This window comes from Oncorhynchus keta, chromosome 21 (genome assembly GCF_023373465.1).
Source record: "Oncorhynchus keta strain PuntledgeMale-10-30-2019 chromosome 21, Oket_V2, whole genome shotgun sequence".
Taxonomy (NCBI): Eukaryota; Metazoa; Chordata; class Actinopteri; order Salmoniformes; family Salmonidae; genus Oncorhynchus; species Oncorhynchus keta.
In genome coordinates, this window is record NC_068441.1 from 9152453 (window position 1) to 9178875 (window position 26423).

At 42.2% G+C, this 26423-nt stretch overlaps 2 protein-coding genes across 3 annotated transcripts; both read right to left on the reverse strand.

Annotated features, from left to right (window-relative positions):
• Positions 1-1819: 1819 nt before the first annotated feature.
• LOC118400071 (serine/threonine-protein phosphatase 4 regulatory subunit 2-B-like) lies at positions 1820-8162 on the reverse strand. Of its 2 annotated transcripts, none has more exons than XM_035796479.2 (9): positions 7929-8162; positions 6424-6505; positions 6061-6231; positions 5346-5439; positions 5196-5233; positions 4192-4266; positions 3929-4057; positions 3578-3834; positions 1820-3349 (listed from the first exon to the last, which is right to left on the reverse strand). In XM_035796479.2, exons 1-9 carry the CDS (start codon positions 7963-7965, stop codon positions 3003-3005), a joined length of 1230 nt encoding a protein of 409 aa, XP_035652372.1. In that variant the 5' UTR covers positions 7966-8162; the 3' UTR covers positions 1820-3002. The 2 variants fall into 2 exon arrangements, with proteins under 2 accessions (XP_035652372.1, XP_035652373.1); XM_035796480.2 differs by having other exon boundaries at positions 7905-8053.
• A 2718-nt stretch (positions 8163-10880) lies between these two features.
• Positions 10881-25626, reverse strand: LOC118400072 (glucoside xylosyltransferase 2-like). Its single transcript, XM_035796481.2, has 7 exons — positions 25212-25626; positions 18220-18421; positions 16044-16175; positions 15146-15397; positions 14575-14698; positions 12834-13006; positions 10881-12443 (listed from the first exon to the last, which is right to left on the reverse strand). The coding sequence occupies exons 1-7, from the start codon at positions 25475-25477 to the stop codon at positions 12264-12266; spliced, it is 1329 nt and encodes a 442-aa protein (XP_035652374.1). The 5' UTR covers positions 25478-25626; the 3' UTR covers positions 10881-12263.
• Positions 25627-26423: the final 797 nt, after the last annotated feature.

The following is a 26423-nucleotide window of genomic DNA, read 5'->3' on the forward strand; positions in this document are numbered from 1 at the left end:
ATGTACATATAACTAGGAATAAAGTGACAAATAATAAACAGTAGCAGCAGTGTATGTGATGAGTCAAAAATGTTGGTGCAAAAAGGGTCAATGCAGATAGTCCGGGTAGCTATTTGATTAATTAACTAACTATTTAGCAGTCTTATGGCTTGGGATAGAAGCGGTTCAGGTTCCTGTCCCAGACTTGGTGCATCGGTATTGTTTGCCGTGCAATAGCAGAGAGAACAGTCTATGACTTCTGTGACTGGAGTCTATGACATTTTTTGGGGCCTTCCTCTGACACCGCCTGGTATAGAGGTCCTGGATGTCAGGGAGCTCGGCTACCCTTTGTAGTGCCTTGCGGTTGGATGCCATACCAAGCGGTGATGCAGCCAGTTAAGGTGCTCTCAATGGTGCAGCTGTAGAACCTTTTGAGGATCTGAGGGACCATGACAAATCTTTTCAGCCTCCTGAATGGGAAGAGGCATTATCATGCCTTCTTCACGACTGTTGGTGTGTTTGGACCATGATAGATCCTTAATGATGTGGACACCAATGAACTTGAAGCTCTTGACGGGCTCCAGTACAGCTCTGTTGATGTGAATGGGGGCCTGCTCGGCCCTCCGTTTCCTGTCGTCCACGATCAGCTCATTTGTCTTGGTGGCGTTGAGGGAGAGGTTGTTGTCCTTCCACCACACTGCAAGGTCTCTGACCTTCTCCCTAAAGGCTGTCTCATCGTCGTTGGTGATCAGGCCTACCACGCCGTGTTGTAGGCAAACTTAATGGTGTTGGAGTCGTGGGTGAACAGGGAGTTCAGAAAGGGACTAAGCATGCACCTGAGGGTCAGTGTGGTGCATGTTTTGTTGCCTACCCTCACCAGCTGGGGGCGCCCGATCAGAAAGTCCAGGATCCAGTTGAAGGGGTGAGCTTGGAGTGCACTACAGTGTTGAACGCTGAGCTGTTGTCAACGAATAGCCTTCTCACATAGATTTTCCTCTTGTCCAGGTGGGAAAGGGCAGTGTGGAGTGCAAGAGATTGAGACATTTTTTTTTTATCTATTTGGATGGTATGCAAATTGGGGTGGGTCCAGGGTGTCTGGAATGATGCTGTTTATGTGAACCATGACCAGCCTTTCAAAACATTTCATGGCTACAAATGTGAATGCTACAGGGCGATAGTCATTTAGACGGGATACCTTGGCGTTCTTGGACAGACTATAGTGGTCTGCTTGAAACATGTAGGTATTACAGATTGGGTCAGGGAGTGGTTGAAAATGTCAGTGTAGACACCCGCCAGCTGGTCAGCACATGCTCTGAGTTCGTGTCCTGGTTATCTGTCTGAATGTTAACATGTTTAAAGGTTTTACATCGGCTACAGAGTGTGATCACAGGAACAGCTGGTGCTCTCATTCATGGTGCAGTGTTGCTGGCCTCGAAGCAAGCGTAGAAGACATTTATCTTGACTGGTAAGCTTGCGGCACTAGGCAAGCTCCCGACTGGGTTTCCCTTTGTCATCTGTTTGCAAGCCCTGCATCAGAGTGGGTGTGGTAGGATTCGATCCTGTATTGACGCATCGACTGTTTTGATGATTCGTTGGGAGGGCGTAGCGGGATTTCATACAAGCTCAATATGGACTCGTAGTACAACCGGAACTACATGTTCAAACATGACATAGAAATCTGACAGGGTAATCAGTTGATTACTGATCGCCTTGAACTGAGCATTTGACCACATAATAGCTAACCCGGATTAAGAAGCTCACGTCTTCAGCAACACATTTATTAGAATAAGTCGGCAGAGATGTCAAGACGGAAGGCCTCAAGAAAGAACGCATGACCACAATTATTATTATTATTTTTTACATTTATTGCTTTATCTGAATACCGCATTGAAAGCCCAATCATTCAGAGCATACACAAACTATACAATTATATATGGTTTCACAAAGGCAGTGAACATATACTGTATCACAATCTACAAAAATCTACTTTACAGAAATTTAAAATTCTACATATCAAAAAGTACAGCTGCAGAAACAGGTGTAAAGCTGGTAACCAGTAAATGCTCTGGATATCTGTCAGTCAAACAACTTGGTGACATCACAATACAAAGCAGAAGTCATCTTTGTACTTACAGCTGGTTTTGGAAATGAAATAACTGGCTGTCAAAAAACATATTTTCCAAAATAAGTAATTCAGTTGAAATGTTCATATAAATGATGGTTCAATGCACCCAAAATGATATGTTACGTTTTAAGGTAAAAGGTAGCATGTTATATTACTCTGAGTTGGGTCGGTAGTGTATCATCGCAAAGAAAATAGATGCAATTAAAAAGGAGAATAAGGACACATATGGAAAATCTATTTCAATACTCCCAACTCACGAGGAAAATGGGGGGAGACATACAAGGAAATATACATTTTTTCAACAACCAAGATGGCGGCACGAGTAAAAACAGTGGTATGAGCTGGATGCTAAGGCTTGTGCTTCAGTCAGAAACAGAAATGATTCTAGCTCGTTCATCGCCGGAGTGATTAACTGAGCATAAATAATTGAGGCAGTTAATTAGCGGCGATAGCTTTGTCTCGACTCTGGTGTGGCAGAGGTGATAATCCACAGAGAGAAACTGGCTACAGGGAAAAAACTGCCTGGTTTACTTTTCCTGACAAATGCTTAAACTGATGAGGGAAAAAAGCCAGATGAACACCCCGACCTATCAGCACAGCCACAACAAACATTATCTGCAACCCCAAAGACTGATCAAGGCTGAAACAAAGACCTCTAGAGACCACAAGCCTTAAAATGAAAACTCTAAATAGTGTAGGAAAAAAAATCCAGTTTGTATTTGATTCAAAATAAAAAATGTTTATGCCCACATCAGGTGGTCATTTTGAGGAGTGCCCAAAATGTAGACAAGGCGTAAAGTATCTAGGGAACCAGGATGGCGCATCCCCTTCACCGGTGACACTCAAGCTGGACTTGAGGACAGATGTTCTGAATAGTCAACAGATGGATACTGAGATCCTAGTCCTGCTCCATGGGCTCCTCACTGGTCCCAGTGTCCAGGCTACCGCTCTCCATGGCACCCTCTGCAGGTGGCTCAGAAGTACTGCTGGAGGGAGCAGAGGCTCTCTCTTCTCTGGCTCCACTCTCCTCACTGCTACTGCTGCTGACACTACTGCTGCTGCTGACTGGGTCACTGCCCTCATCGCTTTCTCGGGCATCGGGGCTCTCCAGGACGCCAGCAGGGGCCTGCTGTTCTGACTGGTCCATGTCATTACATTCCTCTTGGGAGCCACAAGGAACCTCCCTCTCTGCCTGCTCGTCCTCCCCGGGCCCTGCTGATGGCTCCAACTGTGTGCTCGATGGCTCTGTGGGACCGGCAAGGACACAGAAATAGAGTTAGTAATGTTAACTGCATAAGGGTTGATGTAGATCTGGCAAGCAGATAAGCTGAACCTGCGATGAGCACCTCATAATTCTGCCAATTCAGGCAACTCCTGGTTCTGCTCATACACATACTAATATCCACAAAGGATTGCACCAGCAATTCATGTTGGCATGATTGGCAAAAATAAAGAGTGAAAAACAAGTCCTACCTTGGTCTTCACAAGTCCCAGCAGTACTGGGAGCCTCACTTCTCTTCTCGTCATCCTCCTCCTGGACCATGGACTCTGCCTCTTCCGACAAACTGTCATTGTTGCCGTGTCCGAGGGTGTCCCCCTCCTGCTCATCCTCTTTGCTGAACTTGAGCCTCTTCACCTCGTGTTGCTCCGCCTCCATATCCTCTTCTTCCTCGTCGTCATGGTGCTTGTTCTTCACAGAGCTCCCCTGGGTACCTGATGCCGACACCTCACTGAAAGAGCGAAGATTCATCACACATTCAATTCATCAAAAGAAATAAGTAGGAAGTGAGTATCACACAGTCTGTTGGGTAGCAACTGAAGTACCTGGAGGGTTTGTCATGTCCCTGCTCTGTGGTAGGGTCTTTGTTTTCTGTACTGTCCGGTAGGCCGTTTGTCGCTAGAGAGAGCTTTGGTCTGTTCAGCGGCCTGGGGGTCCCTGGGCCATTCACTTTCCTGCAAGAAAATAGAGGAAGAGTGAAAGAAATGTAGTGTAAGAAAAGTGTCAGAAATGTGAGTGGTTTACCTTTAGGCAATTATCACTGAGGAAACTAGGGTGAGAAAATAGGAACCTGTCATTTGAGCTTTACCTCTCCGTAAAAGCAGATGCGTTCCCAGGCAACATAACACCATTCATTCTATTCACACCACTGCATCCGTTTTTCCTTCATGACAGAGAGAAACACAGTAATACAATATTTTACTTCATATAAACTATACTGAACAAAAATATAAACGCAACATGTAAAGTGTTGATCCCACGTTTCATGAGCTGAAATAAAAGATCCCAGAAATGTTCCATACACACAAAAAGCTTATTTCTCTAAAATATTTACATCCCTGTTAGTAAGCATTTCTCCTTTGCCAAGATAATCCATCCACCTAAAAGGTGTGGCATATCAAGAAGCAGATTAAACAGCATGATCATTACACAGGTGCACCTTGTGCTGGGTAAAATAAAAGGCCACTAAAATGTGCAGTTTTATCACACAACACAATGTCACAGATGTCTTAAATTGGGGTAGCATGCAACTGGCATGCTGACTGCAGGATATCCACCAGAGCTGTTGCCAGATAATGAAACGTTTATTTCTCTACCATAAGCTGCCTCCAATGTCATTTTCGAGAATTTGGCAGTACTTCCAACTGGCCTCACAACCGCAGATCACGTGTAACCACGCCAGCCCAGGACATCCACATCCAGCTTCTTCACCTGCGGGATCATCTGAGACCAGCCACCCGGACAGCTGATGAAACCGAAGAGTATTTCTGTCTGTAATAAAGCCATTTTATGTGGGGAAACTCATCCTGATTGGCTGGGCCAGCTCCCCGGTGGGTGGGCCTATGCCCTCCCAGGCCCATCCATGGCTGCGCCTCTGCCCAGTTGTGAAATCCATAGATTAAGGCCTAATGAATTTATTTCAATTGACTGATTTCCTTATATGAACTGGAACTCAGTAAAATTGTTGAAAGTGTTGCATTCATATTTTTGTTCAGTATAAATTCAACGAATCACCTCTTTGTAAAAATGTTTCATTTATATAATTATTGTCCTTAATGTCCGTATAACAATAAGGACAAAAACAACACTTACTCTGAAGTAGGATGCACACAGCTGACCACCATCACATTCTGGAAGAAGAAAAACCCTTTAACACAAACACTTCAAAATATAAATACTATACAACATATAGAGACTATACACATCTAATCTAGTATAACACTGCACAACTACTCCACTCACCTTCTCAACACCTCTGAGGAATTTCTCTGTCCCTGTGTAATTTCTCTTGGGTTCTGTAAGCAGCTCACACAAACGCTGTATCGTAAATGGAATTCTGAGGGAAGTAAGTCAGGAGGTTATTTTTATAAACCTGAGGTAGGGCTAGCTCAAGAAAAAAATATATAAAATATAAAATAAACTATAATGACATGCGTGTTTACAATATGGTTGCCATTGGGGAGGCAGGTAGCCTAGTGGTTAGAGCACTGGGCCAGGGGTTAGCGCGCTGGGCCAGAGGTTAGCGCGCTGGGCCAGGGGTTAGCGCGCTGGGCCAGGGGTTAGCGCGCTGGGCCAGGGGTTAGCGCGCTGGGCCAGGGGTTAGCGCGCTGGGCCAGGGGTTAGCGCGCTGGGCCAGTAACCGAAAGGTTGCTTGATCGAATCACCGAGCTGACAAGGTAAAAATCTGTCATTCTGCCCCTGAACAACGTAGTTCACCCACTGTTCCTAGGACATCATTGTAAATAAGAATTTGTTCTTAACTGACTTGCCTAGTTAAATAAAGGTAAAAAAATGTAAAATACATTTGAGCACTACAGTACATGTGACACCTAGAAATGCCTCTCCAGTAGATGGCGCCCTTGTACAACCACCACAAAGTCAGCAACGTTAACTCTTTAGATGCCATGATATGATCACAAGAAAACAGTTGATTCTAAAAGGTTATACTGGTACCTACCCATTGTATCCATTCACAATCTTCAGTATCCTCTCCTTCATGTCCTCAAATGGAATGGAGTCCACATTGGGATTGGCTACCCCCCTTTGATCGGGTGCTGAGGCATTGAAGTCGTCCATCACCTTCTCCAGTTTGAAGAGGAAATAGCTTTTAAACTGAGACCACTGAACACTGGAAAGACAGAGCACAGATCTCTTAACAAAAGTGATACAGCACATGCAGAAGAGAAGACTAGGCATGATCTAGGACTGCGCCTCATATAATTTGAACCAGTGATGTTGAAGTTATCCCACTGAGCATGCTTCATCCTCTCACATGCATGATATCTGTAGCTACAAGCTTGTCAATATGAACATTCCTTACATGGTTTCTCCAGTCTTCGCAACATGACACAGAAACTGGTCGAGCAGTGGTGCCACTTCTTTCTTCCCTTTATTGTCAAAGTCTAAAGAGAACAGTGATATCAAGTCAGTTAGCACAACACAACAGAGCAGGGAACTTTGGATAGATTGGCTTGATTATGAAACCGTTCACTAACGTTAATGATGACTTGTGACTACAACACTATCAGTGTGTTCATGCTATTTATGCTGCAGTAATTTGTGTCGGGGGGCTAGGGTCAGTCTCTTATATCTGGAGTATTTCTCCTGTCTTATCCGGTGTCCTGTGTGAATTTAAGTATGCTCTCTCTAATTCTCTCTTTCTCTCAGAAGACCTGAGCCCTAGGACCATGCCTCAGGACTACCTGGCATGATGACTCCCAGTCCACCTGGCCGTACTGCTGCTCCAGTTTCAACTGTTCTGCCTGCGCCTATGGAACCCTGACCTGTTCACTGTGCTTACTATTATTTGACCATGCTGGACATTTATTAACATTTGAACATCTTGGCCATGTTCTGTTATAATCTCCACCTGGCACAGCCAGAAGAGGACTGGCCACCCCTCATAGCCTGGTTCCTCTCTAGGTTTCGGCCTTTCATGGGAGTTTTTCCTAGCCACTGTGCTTCTACACCTGAATTGCTTGCTGTTTGGGGTTTTAGGCTGGGTTTCTGTACAGCACTTTGATATATCAGCTGATGTAAGCAGGGCTATATAAATACATTTGATTTGTTTAGCCATTTAGCTCACCATCCCAAGAAAGGAAAATGCCAAATGGAGCCGATCGACTTAGCTAGCTTGCTAACTGTGACACCAACTGAAAATGTAATTGTGTTCTCATAAACCTTTATAGCGACCTACCCAGCGTGCTAGCTAAGTGTGGCCATTGTCATCGGCCAAGTTAAGTGAACTCAAACTTGCAAGGGAGCATGTTTGCTAGCTCGCTGGACAACTTGTCAGTTAGCTACATAACATCAACAATTAGTTGGACTTACCTTCATGATATTGTCTTACTGGCTAGTTAGCGTAGTCAATAGAAAATTCACAAGCCAACTAACTGGAAATGGTAGCTAACTACCAATGATATATACATAATTGCTAACTACCGGTAGCTAACTTAATCAGTTAATGAGTTTGCTAACGTTAGCTAGCTAAGCTAACGTTAGCAGTGCGATGGAGTTGTCAACCGCACCATGGCTAACTAGCTAGTTAAATTATTGAATTCAGAAATAAATATATAAACCTCTGGAGGTTTGAGAATTGATAGCTAGTTACCTTTAAGCTAAAGGGGAAACGCTAACGTTAGTTAGCAACTATGCTTATTCTTCCGAATGTTAGCATTAGCTGACTAGCTAACATACGCGTATAGCTAGCTAACGTTAGCCACAGTCAACACCTTCTGGCAATATAACCACTGTAGTATAGAATAAAGTAAAACAAAAAGTCTGACTTTCTTTAAATATTACGTTATTCATAAGAACCCCAAAAACCTTTAAGCGCCTCTTGAAGTGAGTCAATTTCCATCATGTTGTTGTCCTCTGTCAATCTCTTGGAGCAAGAGGCAGACTAGTGGTGGCTGCGTTCAACACAAAAAAAATAGTGGGTTCGTCCTCCCTGGGATCCTTGGGACGTCCATAGCCCACATTGAAGTTGAAATCTAAAATGGTTTTAAGGTTAGTATGTAAAGATTATGGTATGGATTAAGGTTCTAACAATGCGATATAACAATGAGATCTAGGTTTAGTTATACAAATCTTTGGTTAGGGTATGGACGTCCAAAGCATCCCAGATAACGCTGCCCCATAACATGTAAGGGGAATAAGAAGCGTTTTAATATGGCGCTCGTGAGTTCATTGCGGATCAGTTCAGAACGCAGAAAGTACAGGGAGTACACGCTGCTGTTCAACAAGTTGCAAAATACATTAAGTAAAAGATCATTGGAATGCAGAAAGTACAGGGAGTACACGCTGCTGTTCAACAAGTTGCAAAATACATTAAGTAAAGGATCATTGGAATGCAGAAAGTACAGGGAGTAGAAGCTGCTGTTCAACAAGTTGCAACATACATTAAGGATCATTTGAACGCAGACCAGATGAGGGTACATTCAACAAATATCATTTAACGAAGTGAATATTCTTCAAATATGTTGTGATGTATGTATTATAACATACCACACAATGTGGTTACTAAAGTCCGATTTGGATGTACTATTTTTGGCTGTATAACATATACAAGTGGTCCATTTTCAGGTTTAGAAGAAGTGACTGATAAAGGCTAACTTCCGTTCGTATAAACTGGCATACAGAAATCGGTGGTGCTAGTCAATACTGTTTTTAACTGTAATGCAGTAGATTGTTAAAGACATCAGGGTTGACTTGGCATCCATACAAGCGTCATACTCCGATGTTTACCTCAACATAGTGTGAAATACACATAAACAAGAACCTAAATGTAGGCTAATTTTGCTGGGGGAAATGAGGCGACCCAGGATCTCGACCCACGGTCCTTTCCCCCCACACGTTTCCATGGCAATTCTATTGTTTCAGGTCGAGTTCAATAGTTTCAATGCATTATACCGCTTATTGGCCTCTCTACCACAGCTAGAATAATGAGACAGATATTTCACTGGAAGTATAAATGTGAAGCATCCGGTTGGCGTTTCCACTCACTATCAAATATGGCGGGCAGTGGAAGAAGATGGAACGAGATGGATTTTGGCCAACATTCTGCAATTTTTCTCATCGATTAAACATTTGATTTCAATAGTTGTCTGTTCCCAAAACTAGAATATGATATGAACAGAGTGGACTAAGTTTTGTAGACTTTACCCTTTGCAAAAGTTTTTTTTTTTTTTTAAATCGCTCCGTTTAAGAGTGCAAAGACGAATTGAGTTACTGCACACGCGCACTTTAGATTAGGCGTTCCCTAACAGACATGGAGATGTTTACTCGAATGAGCCAATAGGATATCGCTAGTCCGTGCTTGACTCTGCCCACTTTGACTCATTTGTTCCCATTGTAAACGAAAAGTTGTGGTCTATCTTGGTTTAGTTATACAAATCTTTGTCACTACATTCCAGAAGGACAAGTATATATCTGCTGCACTCCACCAATCAGGCCTTTACGATAGAGTGGCCAGTCGGAAGCCACTCCTCAATAAAAGGCACATGACAGCCCGGTTGGAGTTTGCCAAAAGACACCTAAAGCACTCTAACTAGGAGAAACAAGATGCTCTGGTCTGATGAAACCAATATTGAATTCTTTGGCCTGAATGCCAAGCTTCACTTCTAGAGGAAACCTGGCACCATCCCCACGGTAAACCATGGTGGCAGCATCGTGCTGTGGGGATGTTCTTCAGCTGCAGGGACTGGGAGACTAGTCAGGATTGAGGGAAAGATGAACGGAACAAAGTACAGAAAGGTCCTTCGCACCTTCCCACAGGAAAACAACCCTACGCACACAGCCAAGACAACGCAGGAGTGGCTTCGGGACAAGTCTCTGAATGTCCGTGTGTCCCGGCCAGAGCCTGGACTTGAACCCAATTGAACATCTTTGGAGAGACCTGAAAATAGCTGTGCAGCGACGCACCCCATCCAACCTGACAGAGCTTGTGAGGATCTGCAGAGAAGAATGGGAGAAACTCCCCAAATACAGGTGCCAAGCTTGTAGCTTCATACCCAAGAACTGTAGAGCTGTAATCAATAGCTGCCAAAAGGTGCTTCAACAAAGTACTGAGTAAAGGGTCTGAATACATATGCAAATATGATATTTCATATTTTTTTTACATTTGCAAAAATGTCTAAAAACATGTTTTTGCTTTATCATTATGGGGTATTAGGCTGTAACGTAACAAAATGTGGAATAAGTCAAGGGGTCTGAAAACTTTCCGAATGCACTGTAGGCAGATGTGTCTTTCCAAATAATGTCCAATCAATTGAATAAACCACAGGTGGACTCCAATCATGTTGTAGAAACATCAAGGATGATCAATGAAAACAGGATGCACCTGAGCTCAATTGAGTCTCATCGAAAAGGGTCTGAATACTTAAGCAAATCAGAGTTAAGTGTCTTTAAATAAAATGTGCAAAAATAACTTTGCACTGTCATTATGAAGTATTGTGTGTAGATTGAGAGAGGATATTAATATAATCCATTTTAGAATAAGGCTGTAACGTAAAACAAAATGTGGAAAAAGTCAAGGGGTCTGAATACTTTCCGAACGCACCGTACATTCATGCCAGCACCTTCAAGCTGGAGCGTTTCTTCTATAATAGATACTAATCCTCCAATTGCATTGCCTTGCTTTCTCCACTTTATGTACTTCAGGGTGGGCATACATCTGACAAACCACTGAGTGTCCACTTTATGATTTATTTCAAATGTCTGGAATCTATAGCTGCAAGGCTGTGCATGTCTCATGTTCCACTAATATAGACACAGAACTGTTGGCATTTTCTTTATTCTGGAAAAAGAGTAAACATAAGCATGTATAAATACAACCATCTTGATTTTCCAGTTTAAATGATTGCCGGTAAACAAACATGACAACCGATGGAGTATAGGCTACACGAACGTCACATTATAAATCCCAGAGTCCACATACTGTATCACTCACTGATAGTATGACTTTATAGCAAGACACTTTCATTAAGTTTACTGTCCTTTTCTTGCACAAACAATAAAAAAAATTTAAGAGCATTTATTAATTCACATGGCACAGACTTGAAAATACTGTTCGACTATAAGCACTAGCACTTTGGTAGTCTTGATCTGCGACAACTACACTGCTTTTTCATATAGGGATTTGCAATGCTTTGACAATTGAATCGAGGACTAATGGTATGCATGCCCTGTTCTATTTGCACACATCAAACTATTACGGCAATGCAATAGGGCAGTCAACCCTGTTCCTGGAGTACTGCAGGATTTTTGTTCCAACTAAGGCACCACACCTGACTGAACTGATCACTTCGGCGTTGCATAAATTCAACACACCTCGTCTTCCAGGTCAGCTAAAGCAAAAACATGAAGTGCCTGCAGCACGCCAAGAACAGGGTTGCCTGCCCCTGCAATAGGGCATTTACCTAATACATCTTCTAATACAAAATCTGAATGGTCAATTTCTAGTGTGTATGATATGTTCATGATACTGTTGTTGGCATTTGGAGAATTGGACAAGTGGAATCACATCCACATGTACAGATATGCAAGTGATTTTTGTCTTTGACAGAAAGCTCTGGTTAAGCAAAGACCCATTAGCTTTGTTTGACAGAAAAGGATCAGTTAGGCGCAGACCTCCAGGCAGAGTAGGAACATTTCAAACCATTTCCAGAAGCCTCAGATATAAAGGTGTTACGACAGACACTTTCATGCACATTAAGAGAAACAAAATTACCTCTGCCATTTTTTAAAATTCCCACTTAATTCTCTCCACCAGGACTTAATCCCGACCTGAAGAAAGCATTGTACTTTTAAAAAAAAAGGTATTAAACAGATTTTGAAGCCAATCACATTTTTACCTTTAAATCAGTTTCTGTAAAAACAATTAAGTGGGTGATAAGGCAAGCTTACCCCACACACGGCATCATTGACCAGCACTGAATGCCTGTCCTACATGATCATCATGATCCATTCCACCATTCCAATCAAATGGAATGTCATTTGTGATCCACTGTGGTGTGCAACGCATTCTGATTCCATCAATCAGTTTCCATACTAGTTCAGTCATAAATATGGCAGTCTGGTCTGGGGACTCCTGACATTGCACATCTTCCACAGAAAGATTCCCATAGTCAGAAACAACTTCCTCCATCCAGTTTCCTGTAGTTATTTAGGTGGCGGCTTCACATGACGGATCACTTTCTTCTCGTACACGGTCCTCATGGTCTTCTCTACCTGTTTGAGAAACACCTGGGGAATTCGACCACACAGGGTGTTGACAGTGTCCAGAAACTTGGTCTGGAGGGGATAGAACAGCGACTGGAACATGTTGTCCTCAAAGGGGTACTGTAAAACAGAATCATTGCAGGCCTAAGGGTTACACACCAGTTGTGGTTGCTTATCAAACCTCTTATAAATCAACTGTGCCAGTGGCTTACAGTAGGTACAGTAGAAGGGGATGGATATGAATCAAATTGTCTGGTTAATAAAAGGCTTATCTATGGACAGCAGAGGGGGCTGATGTTGCGGTGAGACAAGGATTTCCTTATGTTAACATTTCCCACAGCATTTCCAAGGAGAGAAAAGGACAGAAGGATTTAATACCAAGGTTGATCATTTTCTGAGATCCTCCCCCTTCATATTTTGTTGCCTTTGTCCCAGAGGATGTAGCAATCTAGTAACGAAACTTGCAGTTTTTAGTGAAACAATCCACTCAAATGAATAGATTATTCTTACCTCATGTATTGCATCATACACTACTTTAAAGGCTGGCTGCTTGTCATCATGATACACTCCTCGGTTCCCGTGGAGAATGGACACGCCTTCCTGTTCCGCTCCTTTACAGTTGCTCCCATACATGCAGTGATCAGGCCTGTAGTTCCACTGGCATGGGAAGGTGTACAGAGACTCTGCAAACACAGGAACACACCATTACATGTCTGGTACATCAGATCTCTTCACAATGTCTCAAAGCTTACCATAGTGTATACTGTCACACCAGTATTGAAAAAATAAATAAACTGATTAGTACCAAAGACAGCATTTAGGAAAAAAAACAAATGACTTCAACCTGTGGTTGAACAATGATAATCGTTCAGAACTCATGTTTTGCTGTTCCCAAAACATGTCAATTATCAAATGGCTTGCTTCACAACTAAAATGATTCTAGTCCTTTGAAAAATGCATTAAATCTTGGCTTGGGAATAGAGAAAAACACCAACGGAGAATCCCCTTCAACCAGAAACAAGGGCAGCAACCTAGTCTCAGAGCATTTCGTATTATTCTGTAAGTAAAACCCGGGACACTCCATTTAGTATGATGTTTGTATAGTATGTATTAATTTGTGGATGTCCATCACCTATTTCATATATGTTACGAATTACATTTCGTATTATGTTACAAATTTGCTAACTACAATATGTTGAATTTGCCAAACATGTTACTAATTCTAACTAGGTGGCTAACGTTACCTATCTCGCCAACGTTAGTTAAGCTGCGATGTTAATGTTAGGTGAAGGGTTAAAGTTAGGGTTAGCTAAGTAGTTGCAAAGTAGCTAAAAAGTAGCTAGTTGCTAAAATGCTAAAGTTGTCCGTGATGAGATTTGAACTCGCAACCATTGTGTTGCTAGATGGGTTAGGGTTAAGTTTAGGAGTTAGCCTTAACTCTTCCCCTTTAACCTAGGTGAAGAGTTAGCTAAAATGGTTAAAAGTTAGGGGAAGGGTTAGCTAAGTAGTTTCAAAGTTGCTCAAAAGTAGTTGATAATTAGCTAAAATACTAAAGTTGTCCGTGATGAGATTCAAACTCACCCATCCCATCCATCCACCCCACTTTCGTTTTTGCCTTAAGTAACCATCTGATAGAACCATATGAAAAGTAACACATCACACTAAATGGAGTGACTTGGATTTACGTACAGAATAATACTAAATGCTCTGAGACCAGGTAACGGGCAGACATAAAAGGAGAAAGATCAGACACATGCCAGAGACTAAAGTCTTTCCATGTTGGATGCAGATCGTTCACAGTGACTGGCTGCTCCCTCCACGTGGCCCTTTAAAAATATATATATGTATTTGGGGATGCTGCAAGGGATATGCTTGTTTAGCAGACAGGTTCCATTCATGTTGTCAGACAAATAATGCTCCTGCCAAGTCTACTTAAGGCTTGGAACACTTGGTACTGGTGACTGAATTTGCTGCAGCCGCAGGCTTGTTTAGTTCCACAGCATTGACCTCATTCAGGAGAGTTTCTTTATTGTGGTTGTATTAGAGCAGGAAAACCAATAATGACACCTGCCTGAAGGAATTGTATTGAATTCCATACAAGATGACATTTATGCAACCACCCTTGGAATCATGTTTTGCGGAAACATTATAAATTGATGCAAGGCTAAGTACAGCTCTTGCTGTCAACATGAATGGCGGTGAAATGATATACCATTTCATTTTTGTATATTTGTGGTGTGGTAGAGTGTACCTGGGTTGTAGTGGAAGATAATGTTGAGGAGGTCTTGGTCGCCCCAAGTGATGTGGTTCTTGTACTTCTGGTAGAGTGGGTGGAGGAGGTCCTCCCATGACAGGCCACTGGGTATCATGCTGTTCTGGAGTAGGAACAAGGACTGGTTTACTCTACAACCCAAGTAGCAGCTACACATCTTACACAACAGAAATGCCCGATTTGAAAGGAGCAAATTTACAGAGTTTTAGCCAAGTATTCCCCAAGTTACAATTTGTAATGATCTTTCTTGGATGCAGGGAAATGCCAATTTGAGCTTGAGTGTGCTGAAGCACTGCTCTAATGTTAGTGTGGCACTCACAGAGCCTTAAATCATTGCCTTACGCTACATTGAGCACTCCCAACTGTTGAGACGGAGTGTCAATAAGTGCCATGTCTTAAGCTGGCTGGCTTCAGACAGATATGATTGAATGATACAACTACTCTCCTTAGAGATTTAACTCAGAGGTGGACAACAGGGCAGAAATGCTCAGTAGTGAGTGACACGGGACAGGGAATATGACCAAAATGTTGATTGATTGATGATCCTTACTTTGAACAAAGTTCTTCGGATCCTTGTGAGGTTCATCAGCATGACTCCAGAGTTGACCCCGGTGACCCCATAGAAGGGGTGGCGTGCGAAGCGGCTGTACCAGCCAATCTTGGGGATCTCATGCTCTGGGGCCATAGCAGCAAGCTGGGTGGTGTTGAAGGCCTTGAGGAAACTCCACATATCATCCATGGGCCTGAGGAACAGCACATCTGTATCCACGTAGAGCAGAGAGTCCACGTCCTTCAGGATCACCTGTTGTCACGACAATCATGTGTAAGTTACAATCAGAATACCACATTTTTTTCCTATTCCAGTGACAGACCTTTATACATACAGTATGTGCCATCTAAAAACTGACAATGGCTTAAGGGAAGAGAGCAATCAGAAAGCAATCTGTTCCTGATGAGAATCAAATATCACTTGGCACCTGCAAAGTATGTGGTTTGTAGAGAATCATCCGCCAATCAATCAAACTGCAGTCATGGATTGCTTAATACTTTTTACAACGGTGTAATGCAATGTGTACGAAAATAAAGCAATGTGTGTGTGTAAAGGTCAATGGGTATGAATAAATCCATATATATTACCATGCTAAGGTAATTGATTATATACAAATGTAATACAAGTAAAATCCATAATAAAAGGATACACCATTATTCTCTGGGTATATCACTCGTATGCTTGCGTAAACTAAGCTCATCCTATGTATCTAATAGAAAATGCATTGGGGTCAGAATGCAGCCCTGAGTGGAACAGAAATAGGAAACAGATAACCTGGACAATTATCTAAACACATTTGCTGATTAATATATATCTATATCAGTTTAAATCAGTGTATATGTTTGATAAATACGATATAGTACACAGAGAGGTGAGAGAAAATGTGCTGGAGCCTTACAGGGAGAAACAGCCTCTGGGCAGCGCAGGGCTTGAACAGCTTTTTCCATTCCTCTGCATTCCCCACAGAGAACGTGATTGGGTAGATACTGTACTGGAACTTGTTGGAGATGGCACGGTCCCACTGGCTCAGCTGAAAGAGAAACTACAACGTTACAAGACACCATCATCTGTTAGAGGTAGCACAGCCATCACAGGGTATCTAACTTCCAAAGTAACAAAACTGCAACTCGAAAGGTTGAGTCAAGGTGTATGGGAGAGAGGTCACTGAAAGAGCAAATGGAAATATTCCTTATTCTGACACGATACACTCCTGATTGTTCAAGTCTACATACGGGTGCCTTCAGAAAGTATTCAGACCCCTTGACTTTTTCCACATTGTTATGTTACAGCCTTATTCTAAAATGGATTTTAAAAATCATCATAATCCTCAGCAATCTGCACACAATACCACATAAATGACAAAGCGAAAACAGTTGACATTTTTGCAAATTTATTACAAAACATACCTTATTAGAAAACATACCTTATTTACAGTGGGTATAGAAAGTCACCACCCACTTTCAAAATGTTCACCTTTTGTTGCCTACAGCCTTACAGTAACTCACAACATGCAAGTGGGAGAAAACAAATCTGAAAATTAAAAACAGTAAAATACCCTATTTGGATAAGTGAACAACCCTGAGTTAATACTTGGTGGAACCACCTTTTTTTTTTCTTCTTGCCACCCTCCCATAGACGACAGATTTGTGGAGCGCTTGTGATATTGTGGTCACATGCACACATTGACCAGTCTTTGTCATAAAGGCCTGAAGCTCCTTCAAAGTCACCATTGGCTACTTGGTAGCCTGTGATCAGTCAGTAAAACCCATAAGCTCACTGCAGAGAAGAATGGGAGAAACTCCCCAAATACAGGTGTGCCAAGCTTGTAGCGTCATACCCAAGAAGTCTGGAGACCGTAATCACTGCCAAAGGTGCTTCAACAAAGTACTGAGTAAAGCATCTGAATACTTATGTAAATATATTTTTTTAAATTAGCGAAAATGTCTATACCTGCTTTTGCTTTGTCATTATGGGGTATTCTGTGTAAATTGATTATGGAGGGGACTATTTAAATCACTTTTAGAATACGCCTGTAACCTCACAAAATGTGGAAAAATTCAAAGGGTCTGAATACTTTCCAAAGGCACTGTACACATCTAAGGAAGTCATGTCTTTACAGTAAGTGCAGTGGTGTTGTACATTGACCATAATGCTGTCAGCTGTTGCTACAACTACGCCTAACCCAGTGAAACTAACCTAAACTAGAGGTAGCCGATTTGAAGCCTATTCTGTCCAAGCCTGAGGGTTACCCCCTCAAAGTAAACACTGCTGTCACACAGAGAGGCCTAAGATTTTCTGCTCCGTTACGATTCTGAAGCCCTTCATAATCGTCAGCATTATTAAATAATTTGGCCCCAAAACAAAGATCAGTGGGCGGAGCTGGCCGGGTTTCTGTTCGACCAGGAGAAATAGATCGAGGCCAGAACCCCTTTTCACCCATTTTCTTCTACCTCCTTTTTGACCAGCGCAGGCAGGCCAGACATGGAATGTTCCATCTCCTGCACATATGCTACTGATTTCAGGGTTTAACTAACTCAACTTCCTGGCTAGCATGAAGCCAATTATAAAAGGGGAGGTTCACATGCTACACAGACCATAGCCCATAAACACTCAAAGGGCATGTAGTCTCACGCACGCATGCTGTTTTCATTTACCAGTATGTATACCTTTAGATTTACAGCTACACAGTAGCCCAACACATTGACTTTGTAAAGCTTGGCTCGTGAATAAACAAAGTAAAGATGACTGAAATGTTGCATTGGGTAATGCAGTGAGACAAATGTCTGAGTGACAGGATCGGCCTTGAGATAAAAGGGTCTGAAGCCCGTAAGATGTTGAAGCAAGTGGGAGTTCAAAAAGCTTACATGTTTTTTAATTTATTTTTTAAACAAGCTCAGATCTGGTAGTAAATGTAGTATATTCCTGAGCAGCAACCAAGATATACATGAGAACCATTAGTCTCTGAAAATATTCAATAAGGCCTATATTTTGAGAATTAGTGTTTTCCTTTTCCAGAAACATACCGTACCTAAAGCCTAGATCATGTACTCTAGTACCTGCCTGAGGGTACTTACCTTCTTTTCAAACTGAGAGGCCAAGGGGTCCTCTGCAAAGATGTGGAACTTGATCCTCTTGATGCTGAAGAGAAGGGCCGACTTGACCATGGTAAGCGTCTCGTCCAGGCGGTTCCCGCAGGCCACCACGGCCAGGTGCATGACTTCTTCAGCTCGGGCGCGCTTCGATGAGAGCCTGCCCAGTCCCATGTCACTCCTCTGTCTGATACAAGGGAACACATAAAATGTGTTGTTCTATGATACATACTAAACTCAGCAACAAAAGAAACGTCCTCTCACTGTCAACTGCGTTTGTTTTCAACAAACTTAACATGTGGAAATATTTGTATGAACATAACAAGATTCAACAACTAAGACACAGACTGAACAAGTTCCACAGACATGTGACTAACAGAAATTGAATAATGTGTCCCTGAACAAAGGGGAGGGGTCAAAATCAAAAGTAACAGTCAGGATCTGGCAGAGGTGTGGACTCCAGTCACATGACTTGGACTCGAGCCACAAATATGATGACTTGCAACTCGACTTTGACACCAATGACTTGTGATTTAACTTGGATTTGAGCCTTGACTCGACCTGATACCCTCCCCAAGCCCAAATATTAAAAATTATGCTATTAAAAAAAAGTGTGCAGCGCATCAACTCTTCATTTAACAGATTACAGATTGAATCGGACAGCAGCCAATCAAATTGTACCAGCTGAGAAAAAGTTGTGCTTGGCAGTGCAGAGGAGAGTAGGCGGGTGAATTCAGATGGAGCCCTTGGAAAGATGATACCCAGGATTATTATGTTCGGATATAAAGACGACGCTGAATCAACAAAAAACGGATTGCAACTTGCAAAGCATGCGGGAACAAAATTAGATGGAGGCGAAACAATTTAGAACTTTGTTCGACATTTGAAGCTGCACAAAGAACGGTAAGTTGTGGCTAATAAAGACGACAGCTATATAACTTATAACTTGGCTAGTGTAGCATGTAGGCTGAACAAGGCAATTAACCTACTGTTCCTAGGCCGTCATTGAAAATAAGAATTTGTTCTTAACGGACTTGCCGAGTTAAATAAAGGTAAAATAAAAAAAAATAGCACTTTTTGCTAGTCCTGTCTGGTCCAGCGACGGTGGGTTTGTGCCCATAGGCATAACATTGTTGCCGGTGATGTCCGGTGAGGACCTGCCTTACAACAGGCCTACAGTCCAGCCTCTCTCAGCCTTTTGTGGACAGTCTGAGCACTAATGGAGGGATTGTGTGTTCCTGGTGTAACTCGGGCAGTTGTTGTTGCCATCCTGTACCTGTCCCACAGGTGTGATGTTCGGATGTACCGATCCTGTGCAGGTGTTGTTACACGTGGTCTGCCACTGCGAGGATGATCAGCTGTCCGTTCTGTCTCCCTGTAGCGCCGTCTTTAGGTGTCTCGCAGTACGGACATTGCAATTTATTGCCCTGGCCACATCTGCAGTCCTCATGCCTCCTTGCAGCATGCCTAAGGCACGTTCACACAGATGAGCAGGGACCCTGGGCATCTTTCTTTTGGTGTTTTTCAGAGTCAATAGAAAGGAGTCTTTAGTGTCCTTAGTTTTCATAACTGTGATCTTAATTGCCTACCGTCTGTAAGCTGTTAGTGTCTTAACGACCGTTCCACAGGTGCATGTTCATTAATTGCTTATGGTTCATTGAACAGGCATGGGAAACAGTGTTTAAACCCTTTAAAATGAAGCTCTGTGAAATTATTTGGATTTTTACGAATTAGCTTTGAAAGTCAGGGTCCTGAAAAAGGGACGCTTATTGTTTTGCTGAGCTTATATCTGGCCTGGACCAGTAAAATGAATGTTGTGAACACAGACACAGCAAAGCCCCATTAAGAAGCACATGCTGCTTATGTGAGGTAGTATGAGTGTTAGAATGACAATACCAGTCAAAAGTTCAAGGGTTTTATTTTATTCGTTATATTCATTACAATGTAGAATAATAGCGAAGACATCAAAGCTTTGAAATAACACATATGGAATCATGTAGTAACCAAGTGTTACACAAATCAAACTATATATTTTAGATTCTTAAAAGTAGCCACCCTTTGCCTTGACAGCTTTGCACACACTTGACATTCTCTCAACCAGCTTCATGAGGAATGCTTTTCAACAGTCTTGAAGGAGTTCCCACATATGTTGAGCACTTGTTGGCTGCTTTTTCTTCACGCTGCGTTCCAACTCATCCCAAACCATCTCAATTGGGTTGAGGTCAGGTGATTATAGAGGCCAGGTCATCTGATTCAGCACTCCATCACTCTCCTTCTTGGTCAAATAGCCCTTACACAGCCTGGAGGTGTGTTTTGGGTCATTGTCCAAAGTCCCGCTAAGCACAAACCAGGTGGGATGGGGTATCGCTGCAGAGTGCTGTGGTAACCAGCATGGCTAAGTGTGCCTTGAATTCTAAATAAATCACTGACAGTGTCACCAGCAAAGCACCCCCACACCATCACACATCCTCCTCCATGTTTCACAGTGGGAACCACACATGCAGAGATCATCCATTCACCTACTCTGCGTCTCATAAAGACATGGCGTTTGGAACCAAAAACCTAAAATATAGACTCCTCAGACCAAAGGACAAATTTACACCGGTTTACTGTCCATTGCTCATGTTCCTTGGCCCAAGCAAGTCTCTTCTTCTAATTGGTGTCCTTTAGTACTGGTTTCTTTGCAGCAAATCGTCCATGAAGGCCTGATTCACATAGTCTCCTCTGAACAGATGATGTTGAGATGGGTCTGTTACTTGAACTCTGAAGCATTTTATTTGGGCTGCAATCTGAGCTGCAGTTAACTTATCCTCAGCAGCAGAGGTAACTCTGGGTCTTCCTCTCCTGTGGTGGTGCTCATGAGAGCCAGTTTCATCATATCGCTTGATGGTTTTTGCAACTATACTTGAAGAAACTGTCAATGATCATGACATTTTCCAGATTGACAGACCTTCATGTCTTAAAAAGTAATGATGGACTGTCATTTCACTTATTTGTTCTGTTCTTGCCATAAATTGGACATGGTCTTTTACCAAATAGAGCTATCGTCTGTATACCACCCCTAATATTTTCACAACACAACTGATTGGCTCAAATGCATTAAGAAGGAAATAAATTCCACAAATGAACTTTTAACAAGGCACCCCTGTTAATTTAAATGCATTCCAGGTGACTACCTCCTGAAGCTGGTTGAGAGAATGCCAACAGTGTGCAAAGCTGTCATCAAGGCAAAGGGTGGCTACTCTGAAGAAACACTTTTGGTTACTACATGATTCCATGTGTTATTTCATAGTTTTGCTATCTTCACTGATGTTCTTACCTTGTTCAACAAATCTATCAAAATTGACTTACACTATTCAGAATCAGACACGACCCACTACTACAATTAGCTGAAGGCTTGCTTGGATGAAGGCTGTGAGAAGGGAATTAGCTGAAGGCTTGCTTTCCTTTCTGAATATGAAAGTCCTCCCTGTGCATAACGGATTTGAATAAAGTTACATTCTCTTTCAGTGAATCATCAGCCCTTGCCATGTGTATTCTGATAAACAGATTTCCCAAGTTACTCAACGCCAGCCTCTGCCCATGTCTCCCAGGAGGTACTTTCTCCTTCATTGGCTCACTCTCCTGCAAAAAAAAAAAAAATAGCTTTTCCCCTTGGTAAGGCCCACATAAAATGTCCCTTAAAACCTCACCAGGATGCTTTGGTAAGCAGGGATGTTTCAAGACCTGCAGACAGAGACAGCAGTCTTTAGTCATCCAAGATGACATTTAGCTTTACATAATGTCACTGCAATAGAATGAATACCTTGTTAGGGTCAGGGCACACCATTGTACAATATTCCAGACGATGAAGGAAAGTGTGTTGTGACGACAGTATCGTATATGTAAATTTTTCACTTGACTGAGAACTATGTGGGGAAATTCCACAAACAATGATGAGCAGGGAAGAGTAACCAAAACAACATAATAGCATATATCTTATGGCAATTCTATCCCTCTCTTTCACCAGAACCAATGGTCAAGGGCCTAAAGCTAAGGCAGATGTCTAGTTTTTTTTCAGAGAGTTATGGTTTGTGAAACCTGCTTCAGTCAATTTCCTCCGTCACCCCATTTCTCTTATCAGTAGAGGGCACACGTGTGTGTGGGTGTTGTCACTGCTAGGACACTATGGTCCAGTATGAATGCTGAATGCTTTAGAAACGCTTCCAACCAGTTCACTGATCAAACAGGACAGTGCAGGGCAGCATTTCCCGAACTCGGTTCTCGAGACCCCAAGGGGTGCACGTTTTGTTTTTTGCACCAAACACTACACAGCTGATCTAAAATAATCAACTAATCATCAAGCTTTGATCATTTGAATCAGCTGTGTAGTGTTAAGGCAAAAAACAAAACATGCACAGAGTCTGGGAAACGCTGGTGTTGGTGAAAGCAAGCTTTACAACAGAAAGTACTGCCTTTATCAAATCTGGATTATATTATCATATCCGTGATAGCCTGAGAGAGGACAAATATAAGACTAAATGTTTCCACCCCTGGACTGGAATGGTGAAAGACGAAAAACCATTGCCTGGTTATTATCCGGAAGGCACAGGAAAGAGGGGGTGAGAGCATGGGATGACATATTGTTTTGACCAGTAGTTGAGATCATCTACACTGAACAAAAAATATAAAAATGCAACAATTTCAAAGATTTGACTGAGTTGCAGTTCATAAGAAAAATCTGTCCATTGAAATACATTTATTGGGCCCGAATCTATGGATTTCACATTTCAATGGGAATACAGGTATGCATCACAGATACCTTAAGGTAGGGGAATGGATCAGAAAACCAGTCAGTATCTGGTGTGGCCACTATTTACCTCATGCAACGCGACATCTCCTTCACATAGAGTTGATCAGGCTGTTGTTTGTGGCCTGTGGAATGTTGTCCCACTCCTAATGGCTGTTTCAGGTTGCTGGATATTGGCGGGAACTGGAACATGCTGCGTACACGTCGATCCAGAGCATCCCAAACAGGCTCAATGGGTGACATGTCTGGTGAGTATGCAGGCCATGGAAGAACTGGGACATTTTCAGCTTCCAGGAATTGTGTACAGATCCTTGCGACATGGAGACGTGCATTATCATGCTTAAACATGAGGTGATGGCGGCGGATGAACGGCACGGCAATAGGTCTCAGGATCTCGTCACGTTATCGCTGTGCATTCAAAATCTCATCGATAAAATGCAATTGTGTTCGTTGTCCGTAGCTTGCCCATACCATAACCCCAACGCAACCATGGGGCACTCTGTTCACAACATTGACGTCAGCAAACCACTCGCCCACACAATGCAAAACCGGGCATTCATCTGTGAAGAGCACACTTCTCCAGCGTGCCAGTGGTCATCAGAGGTGAGCATTTGCCCATTGAAGTAGGTTACAACACCAAACTGCAGTCAGGTCTAGACGAGGACGCAAATGAGGTTCAATGAGAGTTTGTGCATAAGTTCTTTGGTTGTGCAAACCCACAGTTTCATCAGCTGTCCAGGTGGCTGGTCTCAGACGATCCCGTAGGTGAAGAAGCCGGATGTGGAGGTCCTGGGCTGGCGTGGTTACACGTGGTCTACGGTTGTGAGGCCTGCCAGATGCTCCAAAACGACGTTGGAGGTGGCTTATGGTAGATCAATTAACATTCAACTCTGGCAACAGCTCTGCTGGAGATTCCTGCAGTGAGCATGCTAATTGCACGCGCCCTCAACTTTGTCTGTGGCGTTGTGTGACAAAACTGCACATTTAAGAATTACCTTTTATTGTCCTCGGCACAAGGTGCATCTGTGTAATTATCATGCCGTTTAATCAGTTTCTTGACATGTCACATCCGTCAGGTGGATGAATTATATTGGCAAAGGAGAAACGCTCACTAATCGGGATTTAAACAAATGTGGCCAAAATGAGAGAAATACATTTTTTGTACTTATGGAACATTTCTGTGGTCCTTTATTTCAACTCATGAAACATGGGACCAACATGTTGCCTTTATATTTTTGTTCATTTATATATCTAGAAGTGCTTGTTTACTTTGAAGGGACAAATACTTATTATTTTTTTGCCTTTATTTAACTAAGCAAGTCAGTTAAAAGAACAAATGTTATTTTCATTGACGGCCTAGGATCAGTCTGTTAACTGCCTTGTTCAGGGGCAGAAAGACAGATTTTTACCTTGTCAGCTCGGGGATTCGATCTTGCAGCTCTAACCACTAGGCTACCTGCTGCCCAATAAAGGCATAGGTCCTGGATGCAAGTAATTCTATAAGATATGTAAATGTATGCTCGTCAGTCCCCAGCGGTGTAATCAGTGGGTCTCCTTGGACTAATTTATACACCATATTGAAGACCTCTCAAGGTGACCTTTAAACCCGTTAACCACAGGACTTAAAGGGATAAACTCCACAAAACTCAAATTATTTTTACACTCGAGCCTTTTTCTTAAACTGGTGTACAAACAATTATTTTGAGCTCATCATGCGATCAAATATGCACACAACTCACCGAATAGGTGGGAGACTGCGTGCAAATACATCTGCAATAAATCCAATCAATACATTGATCGGTCATTAAGAGAAAAACATGTGATAATAAAAATACGATTTGAATGACAATTGCATGTTTGGTCCTCTCGTGACAGATAAAGCCATTGTTTGTTGGCAACGTCCTTGAATTGAGATTTGAGCCCATGTATGTTTTCGATGGGGGAGTACGTCTCCTGAATGAAGAGGGAAAGGATACGTGTGGACTCATTCCATAACTTCCAAAAGGAACAAAAGAAAAATAAACCATATCGGTAAACAGTAATGCAATCCGTAGATTAAAAGTGCAGAAACGACTTTTGAGACATATTACGTATTTAAATGCGTGCCAAAAGGTTGAAGGAAAAAAAATAGGCGTGGAGAAAAAGCCAATAAATCACATCAACAAGCAATGATCCGAAAATTGCTTACCGTTTTGCGATCGCATTGCCTCTGAATACTTTCGCTTCTTTTCGGTCCGTGAGTGGTTGTTTCTGTAGAATGTGAAGTTCATCGAGAGGCTTTTTTGTTAACTTCGATGCAACAATGTTTCCAAGCCCAGAGGACGTTGGGAAATAGTAATCCTCCGCAACTTCTTTCAAAGGCGAATCGTCTGCAGCATTCCCTCCCAAAAAGTACAAAAGTAGAAAAACTCCTAAACAGACAGTGATCACAACAACTTTGCAGTGAATTCTCATCGTGGGAAATTGTTCTAATGATTTGGAGGAGCACAAGATTCCTCTTTCATGTCTGTGAATTGGCAATAACACCTAGAGTTTACATTTTGTCGTTACTGCTCTGTTGCATTATGCTGCAGATGATAGAGAGCGAAGAGGAGCTTTGCACATTCATGAACTCAGTGGAGGAGGGTCTAATATTTTCTTACCGTAATCTCTAGAAGAGATGTTTGAAGTCTCAAATTGAACTCATCCATCGCAATGCATCAAGTAACTGGATTTAGGTTTTTCAAAATTGCATTGATGAAAAATCTACCCACACCAGACAAACAAACGTATTGTGCTTTGATCTGGGAGAGCATATATGTTTGTGAATTAATGAGGGGCTTTGTGGAGAGCATGCCATGTTTCTTTCAGTAATGAGACACCCATCTTGTGATATCTTAAAATATCAGTGCTGAATATGAATAACAGTTCAGATGTTCACACATCACTGTGTTTCATGGGACAGTGGAATTCCAGGGGACTACTGTGACTGTAGTCTACATAGTGTGATTGGTCAAAATACCACTACACCAGTAATAATGTACTTACCACTGGAAATGACTCGAGGTGCGATGCTATGTCATAAATGTTCAATGTTTCAGAATGGTATGAAATTGGCAGCCATTGTGGTCAGGAAGAAATCCAAAGCAGTCTAATTGGAAATAAAAGTAGTTATGACATGTAATATATCAGAAATTGTGTTAAGAATTATCCCGTCTGAGAAAAAAACTAACTTTTCAACACATATAATCTAGTCCGGGGCCCACTTTAGTTTTAGAAGTAAGGGGGACATAAGTTGACTGTGCCTTCAAACAGCTTGGAAAATTCCAGAAAATTATGTCATGGGTTTAGAAGCTTCTGATAGGCTGAATGACATCATTTGAGTCAATTGGAGGTGTACCTGTGGATGTATTTCAAGGGC